Below are 11,861 nucleotides of genomic sequence, written 5' to 3'. Positions count from 1 at the left end.
CTGCTACAGCTGGTGAGTGTGTGTGTGTGGGGGGGGGTTGCTTTTATTTTAATTGCTGGGGGCCCATGAGGGAGCAGGGGCTGTGTAGGGGGGACTCTGCCAGGAGGCCCCAGAGCTCCCACAGCCCCTGCTTCAATCAGTGAGCATGGGGCTTTTAAAGTACCAGATTGGCTGAGGCCGTGCACAAGAGGGACCAGGCAGGGCAGCCATGTGGGCTTTTCTCACAGCTCCCCCCCCAGCCCGGGGAGATGCAGGCACAGCTGGAGGAGCCGTGGGAGAACCTCCAGCCACCCAGCTGTGCCTGCCTCGTCCTAGCCAATCCGAATCTCCAAATCTTTTCCGAATTGATTTGGAGGCTTCGGGTTGTATTCAGACCTTTTAATGGGTCTCCTGATTCAATTCAGATCCAGAGATTCAGCCACCGAATCAGGTCAAATCTTTTCCTAATTGAATCAGTGACTGAAGCTTTGCATAGCCATGTGGTACAGTATATGATGCCACAGACACGTCTGCAGTGCCACACACTGCACATTCAGTTGTTCTCCATGCTGCAAGGGAGCAGCATAGACATTTTTTTTTACCTGGATATCCAGGGGTCAAAAAAACTCCTGGAAAAAAAAGGCAGAGTGGTGCACATGCGGGCAGCATGCACCACTCAAAACAAGAGCCTGGCCAACTAGAGCTGCACTCCATTGCCAGCCAGGCTCCGCAGTGCTAGCCCCAGCCTCCCCTATACCACCTGGGGTAGTTTGCTGTGCTCCAGAAGGTGCGAGGCACAAGTGTTCCCTGGGGACAAGTAGCAGCAGCACAAGGTGCACCACCACTAGTTGTCCCTGGGGAACTAAATTTCTTCACATGTGTAGACATGGCCCTGGAATCCAGTTTGCAATGGCAAATTTTGGTGGGGGCAGGGAATACGTTTAAAAATATATATTATGGAGTGTTTTGAGATTAGTGGATTAAAAAGTGTTCATGTATAAAAGTGACAGCTGCTGCTGAATTATATTTGGTGTAAAAAAAATAGGGAGAGAAGCTGATGATAACCCCAAGAACCTACAGAATCATTCTGGCTCTTTTCACATATATTTCAGAAATATATCTGTGATGCAAAGGAAAAGCGGGGGTGGCTTCTGAAGCTATAAGGCCTTAACCAATGAAAACTACCTACCAACTTCCAGGCCCCACTGACAATGGAATATCATAGATACTAGCTGTGCGGGGAAATATTTTGCTTTAGCTAATGCCAAAACAGGATGCTAAAACTGCTCTAGATGGTAGATTTCAATTTAGCCAGAGGGAAGAGAGATTGTATCTCATATACATTAGCTCCCTATCTTTAAGTAGCTAGCAAGTTCCCAATTCACAGGTGCAAGATTGAAACTATAATTAATCAGGAGTAGATGGTCTCCAGAACCACAGAGTAAAGGTACCTACTGCTCAAGCTGCTTCTGGATGGTTTTTAACTAACAGTATGCAGTCAGATTTTCAGTTGCTTATGTTCTGATGCATTGGTCCCATCTCTACTTTATTCCGGTATTTAGTCCAAAGGTAAGAATTTCCTAAGAACCTTTTGGTTTTGATTTGAAAAACCCCTAAGGGTAGAATAGATCTCACTTGCTGTTTCAGTCACAGCACAAGTTAAAACTGCCTAGGGACTGCTGTAACTCAAGGATGTTCAACTTCTTTGAAGCGGGGCAGCCTGCAGGGCTGTAATCCTGGGACCACCCATTCCATGGGCAACACCTCCCTCAGTTCCCCACAACCATGCAAATATTGCAGACAGCCTGGCTTCCCACCCCTTCACTCCTGCAAAACTGACAGGCTGTCTTCTCTCCCACCTTCCCCCCTCCCTGCCCCCACATGCATAGTCCCCATAGCCTGGGCACTTCAGCCCTGTCCTGCTGCACTGCCCCAGGTGTGGGAGCGGGGGTAGAAGCTAGACGGAGGTGGAGCCTGAAGTAGCCAGCTGCTGTGGCAGGAGCAACAGTGGAAAAGTAGCGGGTAGGGGAAGGGGGAACTGGTGGCCAGGCAGAAGTTCATGGGCCACATGTGGCTTGTGCGCTACAAGTTGGATAGCCTGACTTTAATTTATGCCAGCAAGCTGCTTTCCCTCAGGAGCATTAAACGATTTGGAAACTGCAAGAATATGTGATTTAACTGCTCAGCCTTATTGCCCTGGCATTCCCTTTTCTACCCCCAAAATGTACCATATGCTTTAAAATGAGGTATAGAAACTGGCAGTGTGACTGCAGGGTACTTCCACATGGTAGAGGATTCCATATGAAGGCTGTTGCAGGAGGTTTGTGTTCTCTTTTTGCCACCTGAAGATCATGCAATGAAAGAATAAATGTAGATACTGCTTTTCTTCTACAATGTATGTGGCTTAATTAACTGTAATAAACTATGAGCAGTTGTTTTTTTCTTCACTAACTTACCTAAACTCGGTTCAGTAGTAGGAGGGGAAACAGGAAGAAGGTGACAGACTGATGAAAGCTGTCACTTTAGTAAATTGAGGGCTTTTTCTCCTCCAAATCAAAACAGAACTCACACCTCTGCCATGAAGTTCAGGAACTCTGCACTAATATATTGAGGTACTGAGAACTTCATGCTCTTGAAGTTTGATCAGGAAAAATTGTACGTTGTCTGTTGAAGAAGTATGCCCCTTTGTTCACTGTTGGACAGCTGCTCTGTTCCTCTCTATACATGGTTGCATTTCTGTGGGATGTGAAAATCTGGATTTATAAAGTTTTGTTTTTTTTAACATACTTACCTGAGAGAAATACAGGGAAATATTTGTTAATCAGAGGAGGGCAAAACTACCACATATGAATTTTAACTATGGATAAAATTTCTGTTTAAATTATGCATTGTATATATCACCTTTACACCCTCGATGAAAGTTCTTACATGTGAAATGCAGATAGTACATACATGTTGTGCTGGTACGCTGTGCAGACATGAATTTAATTCAGGGCTAAATTTGTTTACAATGAATTGGTACAGTATTATAGTTTAGGTATGTGACGATAACAGTTTTGTCAAAGAGCTTGATGTTCCATACTGTGCAAATTAGGACTCTTATTTCAACAATTAGATTTTTTAAATGTTTTTCAGTGAATAAATGTAAGTTACTCATTAAACATCAAATACTTGGTTCAGTGCTGTATCTAAAAAATGGAGGCAGTACACTCAGGATTTATCTTGCAGGGATGCTGTGAGGAGTAATTGGTGAAAATTTGGAAGCACTTTGGATATACAAAGTGCTATTCAAGTGTTAATTATTTTTATATATAAAAATTGGTGGAGAAAACTTTACAGTGAAAAACTGGAAAAGATGAAAATAAACACTTTTTTTTTTACCTTGTCTTTGAATGCTAATTTTTTTTTTTAAGTTTTAACCTTAAATGTTTTATACTCCTGGGTTGTAAATTCTGTGGGTGTTGAGCAGTAAGCAGAGCCTTTCTAAATTACATTTTTGAAGAAATACATACTGCATTGACAGATACACATGTGCATTGAAAAGCCCTGGAAATGCAACCTACAAACATCGATCTTTAATGACGTTTTTTTCATCACGCCAGGTCACGCTACAATTTGATAAACTAGGATTTAAATAAAATGAAAGAATTTTAAGTAAACATAAAAATATTCTCTGTGTTGCAAAATATATTTACTACTTTTTTACTACCTGATTTTAATAGCGTACCTATCCTTCCATTTAGCAACTGATGTTTGTTATGTTGTCAGAATTCAAATTACAAGAGGCATGAAAGATTACTCATACCTGTTATTCTCAAGTTAAGCATGCTCCATTTATACCAGTGTCTACCTTAAATTTACATTTTTATAGGCAAACTTTGTTACAGTGGTCGAAGCACATTGTGTAAACAATGTTGATTTGTAAGGAGAGCTACAAGTGTGATTTTGAAATGAAAGCGTACGCTCCCATCTGAGGATGTAAGGATCATATGATGAATAGTCAGAGGTCCAGAAACTAGAGTTATGATCTTTCCACTCAACTAACCTTCAACTTGACCTTCACAGATGGAGCTCAGCAAGTTGAAAAACAAAACTTTATTGCCCATGCCCAATAGACTAAAGGTTGTTTTTCTTTCTCACACCATGCTAATGATTTTCAGCTCACTGAATTTTAATTAAAATACCAGCCAGTTTGATAGCTCAGCACACTGGAGTGCTAGCATTTAGGGTCTCATACTCCACATACTGAGACAGTGGAGTCAGAAGGAGGACCACTGCATTGGGTCAGAAAACAGTTCTTTCTCACGGACGGGATTAATCTATCCCATCCCCACACCCCTATGTAAAAGCTCTTAATTCTAATTGCAACTTTTTGTATAAATAGACATATACTAGTATTGCAGGAGGTTTAAAATGCAGTTTTAAAATATTATAAATTGCATCATCTTTACTTGTTAAAATTTTTTAATTTCTGAATTGGAGAGGTTCTTCCTAAATAAGACATTTTCTTCAAAACAGACTAGTTTCTACTGTAGCTTTTCTACTCCAACATTAATTGCAGTCATTTATAGATCAGAATTACATTGTTATCAGTGAGATACATTCCTGTAAATGACTGATGTCTAACTAATGATGTAGTGTTAGAAAAATGTGACATTTGAAATACATCTATCACAGTTCTTTTACCCTTAAGGAAACTAAATGAAAATACAAATGAATATGGTGTAATTGCAATATTATGTGTGTATAAAGTTAAAGTTAATACAAAATGAATAGATGCAATAAATATTACATGTGTGTGACATTTAAAGTTAATACCAAATGCAATGTGAAAAGAAAAGTGTCTTCCTGATAAGTACTGTAATGTTCAAATTTCTGAAGTGTCCTTGAAACGTCTTAACAATTCAGGACTGTTACATTAATATACTTGTCTGAATTTCATTTACAGTATAGTTATTGCTCCTAGAAGCAAGGAATGTCACAGTATAGATTGTCCTATTTCTCACAATAATATCGTTACTGAATCTGCAAATAGGTCTTCCAGGCTATTACCCTCTCATTTTTCACAGAACTTCCAAGAGGTACATACCTGAAGAGAGTTCATTACAACTTTATTATATTATTTTAAATAACCTGTGTCCTGGTCCTCATTTGAATCAGAGCTGAAACTAGAATTGACTTTTGATACTGTTAACTGTCCAATTCAAGTAAAAGCCTATGTGCTATAGAACACTTTTTTAGTGCAATACAAGTAAAAATTTGGTAGACTCAGTACAACTTTTTAACTATAATGCCAACTTCATCCAATCTCTAGAGTTATAGGCCAGGAACAGCATGAAGTGGAAGTGGTCTAAGTTTTGTACTTCATGCTAGGTGTCTGAAGTTAGGTCAGGAGTGAACAGAACAGATGTTTGCCCTTTAGTGTGGGAGCCTGCAGGCTGCCTGCACTGGCTAGGGCCAGCAGGTTCAGGATGCTCCTGCATGTCTCCAAGTGGCCTCCCCACTGCTGAGCAAAGCCAAGCACAGACCAGAGGTAGGACCATCCCTGATTGGCTGCCAGACAGGGCCAAGCACACCTCCCCAAGTTGCCAGCATCTGTCAATTGCAGATAGGTAGCAAATGCAACTGTGCTTCCCAGTCCCTGCAGCTGGGTATGCTCCCTGGTGCTGTGCCTACTCATGGGTGCATGGGGGGGCTGGGTAGGTTCCTGCATACCCACATAGGACCCGCTATGCACCAACAAACAGGTGCAGCACTGGGGAATCTGACCAGGCTGTGGTGTGCAGTGGAGTATCCCTTCTCCCCTCTGCCATCAGCAACAGTCAAAGGTATCTGATCTGCTCCCTCACACTGCACCTGCTTGCAGGTGCATGGGGGGTTGGTCTGCGTGGGTTCCTCCCCCTCCCCTCCCCTCACCCCCCCCACACACACACACACACACACACACACACACACACACCCCACTGTCAGCATCAGCCACTGTATTGATTCAGCTCTGTGACAGCTCACTGAGAGGTGGCAGGCTGCTAGTATACCTACCTGCTAAAGGGGAGGGCCACAAAAGTGCCTGGGATGCTGGTAGACTGTAACCAAACTTGAATAAGGAGGGAATCTGGTGCAGAAGCTTGAAGTACTAGTCTAAACTAAATTGCTTCAGTTTGATACTACATCCATCCAGGCTTATCATACTTTGGGTCCTACCATTTTAAAACCAGTCTATGTGTACTGAATTATTATTTTGATACAGGTTTAAATGAGTTTTCAGAAAGTTATACCAGTTTGTGTATTGTCTGTACCTGGCTATATTCAAAGACAAGTTTGTAGCTGTAGACTCCATTTCCATGACTGACAGCTTACTCTTGAGTTTTCTCTTCTTTATGCAGTACCATGTAAACGGGATAATAGTTTTTCCTGCTTCCTTCTCCCCTTTCCCCTCATTTTCTGTGCTATTTGCAGTATGTCAAAAGATTAGTTCAGTTTAAATGACAGTCACAAAGGTATAACCTACCTCTGATCCCAAAAGATGATATTTGACAAAATATGAAACAGTACTTCATATTTACTCTAGAAGCAAACTTTCTCTTCATGCATCATGTTCACTAACAATCTCAAAAGCAACATATTCAGAGTAAGTTTAGCATTTCTTTAGCCATAGAATGAGGGAAATATTTAAACATCAGATTAAAGGAGGATGTCATTTTAACAGTCATCCCTTTTAATGTCTTTATTAGCCAACCATGAATGCCACATTTGATTCTATGGCCTCTGCCACATGTTACACTTAAGACCCGATTAACCAGTTAATCATGTCTTAAGCTGTGACCTGACCATGTAGTGGCATGATAAAATGAGGAATAAGCCATGAAGTCATGCCATTAATTAAACATGTGGCTGGGAGCTTGCTACTTTCCAGTGTAAAGGGAGCCTGAGATCATGATCCTGGGTTCCCGCTGCACTGGCAATAAGGCACTGAATCTGACACGCTATCCCACAGTTGCACATCCTGCCATGCATCTGTGGCATGGCAGGAAATGTGATTTTATGGATCACACATTAGATCTCATCATGCCTTTACCTGCACATCTAGCAGAAGCTTAAATCTTATTTCATTGTCAGTGATCCCTCATGGTTAAGGATGATCAATCCCACAAATCAAGTAAAGGGTTGTTAGTGAGTCTGTTGATGTTTTAAGAAGGCTGATCCTAGAGCCTTAGACTCTGACAGATGCCACAGGTGGTGATTAAAGGGAGGGTTGGACCATAAATTTCTTCATCTTGTTCCTTTTCCTTCCATTTCTCTTGTTTTTCTGCCTCCAGGGTGAGAGAATCATTTTCCTCAAAGTCAGATGTACCTTCTCTCACAAGGCATCGGCATGTAGCCCTGTCCTGAGCTAGCTTTTCCCAGTTCATAGTGTCAATGTCACACTTTTTAATGTTCATCTTGAGGGTGTCTTTGAAGAATTTCCTCTGGCCCCTGCAGGTCCTCTGTCCTTGGCTGAATTGGGAGTATAGTAGATGTTTTGGTAAACATACATCAGGCATGCATACACAGTGCCCTGTCCACCACAGCTGATGTTGAATAATCAGCACTTCCATACTGTTAGTGTTAGCATCGGTAAAGACACTAGCATTTGTGTGACAATCTTCCCACTTTATGCCAAGGATCTTTCAGAGGTAGGGCTGGTGATGGCATTCCAGGTTTTTCAGGCAGTCTCTGTAAGTCACCCAAGCCTCACAGCTGTAGAGAAGAGTTGGGATTACCACAGCCTTATATAGGAGAAGCTTTGTTTGAGTCCTGATGTCCAGATCATTGAACACATGATGATATAGTCTTTCAAAGGCAGAGCTGGAACATCAAGTCCTATACTGGATCTCCTCATCAATGTTGGGTTGCTTTGAGACATGGCTGTCAAGGTATTCAAAGTGTTCAACATTCTCCAGCTCCTGTCCACCAATGAGGATGTTTGCAAGGGGAGTTGATTGGCTTGGAGCAGGCTGGTGAAGCACCTTTGTTTTTCTAATGTTAAGGCTCAGTCCCAGGCACTGGTAGGCTTGAGAGAAGCAGTTAAGGGCTGTTTGTAGGGCCTCCTCAGTATGTGTAAGAACAGTACAATTATCAGTATACTGAAGTTCCACAACTGAGGCCAAAGTAACTTTTGGTTTTGGCACACAGGTGGGAGAGATTGAAAAGGTTTCCATCCATCCTGTACTCAATGGTGATGCCATGTGGCAGGCAGACATGGATGAGCATCTTGAGGACTACAAGAAAGATGGAAAACAAAATTGGTGTGATCATACAGCCCTGCTTGACACCAGTTAAAATGGCAAAGGGCTCCATAGTGAAGTCACTGCATAGGGTGGAAGCAGTCATCTGGTCATGCAGGAGTCTTAGGATGGTGATAAATTTCCCTGGGCAGACAAATTTTGCTAAGATCTTCCATAGAACTTTACATTTAAGAGTTAAAGGCTTTGATCAAATCAATAATGGCCATGTACAGTTCCTGGTGTTGTTCTCGGCACTTTTCATGGATCTGCCAGGCTACACAAATCATGTCCATGGTGCCTTTTAGTGGTCTGAAGCTACACTGAGACTTTGGAAGGATTTTCTCAGCAAAACAGAGCAGTCAGCTCAGCGGAATTCAAGTGAGGATCTTCGCAGCAATAGAAAGGAGAGCAATACCTCAAGTTTCCACAGTCAGACTTATCTCCCTTTTTAAAAATGGTGACAGTATTGGCATTCCTTAGGTCGGCAGGATTTTCCTTGGTGTTCCAGATTTTGAGAAACAGTATGGGGAACCTGATGGTCATAGTTTCCCCACCAGCTTTAAACACCTAAGCTGGTACGCCAACAGGGCCAGATGCTTTGTTGTTCTTCATCTGTCTTATCAGCTGGTGGACTTCCTCAGAGGTACATGAACTGGCATGTGCTTCTCTTACTGGATGCTGCAGGATGAGTTCAGTGGTTTCATCAGTCATCATCGATTCTCAATTCAGGAGCTTTTGGTAGTGCTCCTCCCAGCAGTTTTTGATGGACTCATCTTTCAGGAGTGCACCGCCATCGTCAATTCTAAGCAGGGTGAGTCTGCAAGAGTTTGATCCCTACACAGACATGATTGCACTGAAGAAGCTCCACATGTCATGACTGTCAACAAACTGTTGGATTTTTTTTTGCCTTTCCTTCCCACCATTTGCTTTTAATTTCTTAAATCTTTCTCTGGGTATCATCTTTAACCCATCAAAAAGTTCCCTGCTTTTGACTGGACATAGGATGGTTTTGCCAGTTGCTGAAAGCTTTCTCTTCTAATCGAGAATAGCTCTGATCTCAGCATTGCTTTTGTCAAACCAGTTGTGATGGCATCAGGTGTGTGGCAGGCCTGTGCCCTACTCAACACACTGCCAGTACCCAGGTGGCCAGCCTTGCGAGCAGCTGGGTTGGCATCTTGCAGCTGGAAGAGAGACCATGGATTGGTCTGCTCCCCGCAAAGCTCCCAGGACAAGAGGAGCTCAGCGGCCATGTCCCAGAAGGAGCGAGAAGGATGGAGCACCTGTTGCACTTCCAGAATTTCCCCCCATAGCTGGCACAGGATGACAGGACTGCAAACAGGCAGCCAGCTGGTCAGCACAACTGCTCAGACCATGGCAGGGGTTTCCCTGTGGCATCTAAGCCCTTACCCACTGGAGGAAAGGAGCCGTGATGAGCCAGATGCCATCAATGAAGACTGGATACCTAGGAGAGAGGGACTGGGCCCCAGCAGAGGAGTAGTCACTGATGGAACCAGCAGCTTAAACCCCACTGAGACCCCACACATGCCAGCCATGGCCAGCAGGTACATGCAGGATAGCCGGGGCAAGATGGAGGCTGCCCAGAAGGCATTGGCAGGATCTGCCAGGGGGAGGGACTTGCCAGGGAGCTTGTCACTGTGGCCCACCACTATGATACAACCTCACAGACATAAATCTATGGCCAACCAGCGTCAAGCCCCTAGGGGTCATGAGGGCATGAGAGAATGTCCCACAGGACATTATAGTACATGGCCAGGTGCCACCTGATCCAGATCCCAGTGCTCATGGGGGTATAACCCTCACAAATTCCAGTGCAGAAATACACTACAGCCATACAGCATGCATCACGTGTAGGTGGGGGCACCAAGAAGAAGTGCCAGACTCAGCAAGCATCCTTGCCCTGCTTGTTCGCATCCTGGGAAGAATTTCAGTTCATGTATTGTTGAGTTGCTAGTTTTATCCAATTGGAGACACCTGGACCACAAGCCTGTGAAGAGACATGGAGACAGTTCTCCTGGGAGGGGTAGACAGTACCCGTGGCATACCTGGATGCCTCTGAGACCCAAACCAAATCACCTGAGTGGAAAGGGGTGTTGTGTAGGGGAGGTAAGGAGCCCTACAGAAGAAGCACCAGCCAAGGTAGCCAAGGTCATCAAGGAACACTGAACATCTTCTGGTGACAGTTTGGGTAACACAAAGTCATGGCAGGTGAGTAGACCCTGGTGCAGCATGCTTAGGTGGGCAAGACAGGCCAGTAGTGTCACAGTGAGCACAGGCCTGCAACAAGGTAGTAAAGGCAATTGATTCCATGCAGGCATCATGGATGGTCTCCTTTAGTTTGCCAGTCTTCCTCAACACAAGTGTTATCATTTTCAATCCCACAATTGGTGAGTTCCTTGCTGAGATATGTTTGAAGAGCTTTGGTGTCTAGGGGTCTGAAGGCATTTGATATTGTACTGTCTTTGGACTGACTTGGGTTGCCTTTGATGTTTCACTGCAGCCCTAATGGACACGATTGATCTTTCATATTAACATATGAAAATATTAGAAAAGGTGCACATTGCTCTAGCACACTGCACTTGGCATTTCTTTACTCTCGAGAATTTGTTTCAGGGGCAAATTGGCTTTGTTTTGTTTTAGAGATTGTTTCACAAGCTCTCCTTCAAAGATTACAAACTGGAATCAACCCAGTTTTTGCTGTATAGGTTGATACTTTTGATAAAACTATGGAGAGATTTATAAATATGATTTTAATTAAATATGTTGGAGACTATTGTGTTTATAACAGCAGTATTAATCATCTTGGCTTTGATACTAATGAAGAAAAGCATCAAAAAGCTTGAGGTTCAGTTCAGGCATCTAAACATTTGGATGTCTATCCAAAGATTACTGAATACTCTCTTGTGTTGTATCTCCACTAGACTTTTTTGCTTTGAACTCCCAATACCTGTTAACAACCCTAGTGGTAATTTCAAAGGAATTTCAGTTTACATGGTTCCAGGCAGATGTTTAACTCTGCTTAGTCAGGCTGTATGATGTGCTGCTTAAAATATTGGTAGCCACTGAGAACTTGTCTGTATTAGCAGTACCACTATTTTCACTTCTGGGAGAGAGAGAGGAGACTGGTGGAACAGAAATCTCCTTGGACGTGTCCACACATGCAGGCACATGTGCTTGCAGCAGCTCAAATACAAGCTGTGCAAATTTGAGCCAGGGCTTTTTGCCTCAGCGCATGAGCTTGGACATGCACTTTGCTGTGGAGCAAATTGTGCCACTAGGGGCAAAATAACCCTGCTTGGCTCCTCCCAGATCTGCAGCTAGGGGGAGCTAGAGCCCAGGGTCAGCACCTGTGCTGTCCTCAGCAGTATAAAAAGCTGCCCTGGCAAGTAGCTCAGGGCTACTAGGTCTCAGGAGCTTCTGGGGCCCAGCCAATTGGTACCAGTGGACACTACCCCTTGTGCCAGCTGGACTGCTGAAGCAGCCCTGAGATTTCCCTGCACCCTCTGCCCACTGCAGCAGTCTGGTACCTGCTGTACACCTGCCAGACTTGGATGGGGACTGCAGAGCCAGTAGAGGCATCTGCCCCTCTGAGCCAGCTGC

The 11,861-nt window shown here is 43.6% G+C and overlaps 1 protein-coding gene across 2 annotated transcripts in view; it reads left to right on the top strand.

The window, feature by feature from the left end:
* Positions 1-1,420: 1,420 nt before the first annotated feature.
* Positions 1,421-11,861, top strand: part of LOC102372739 (ephrin type-A receptor 6-like) — a 47,701-nt gene continuing 37,260 nt past the window's right edge. For both annotated transcript variants that reach the window (XM_025210252.1, XM_025210251.1), the window contains exon 1: positions 1,421-1,548. In XM_025210252.1, coding sequence (XP_025066037.1) covers positions 1,504-1,548 — 45 coding nt within the window. In that variant the 5' untranslated portion in view covers positions 1,421-1,503. The remainder of the gene's footprint in view (positions 1,549-11,861) is intronic.

The sequence above is a fragment of the Alligator sinensis genome, unplaced genomic scaffold (genome assembly GCF_000455745.1).
Source record: "Alligator sinensis unplaced genomic scaffold, ASM45574v1 scaffold655_1, whole genome shotgun sequence".
Lineage (NCBI taxonomy): Eukaryota > Metazoa > Chordata > Crocodylia > Alligatoridae > Alligator > Alligator sinensis.
The sequence above is the reverse complement of the archived record's forward strand: the minus strand, read 5'-3'. Positions and strand labels throughout refer to the sequence as shown.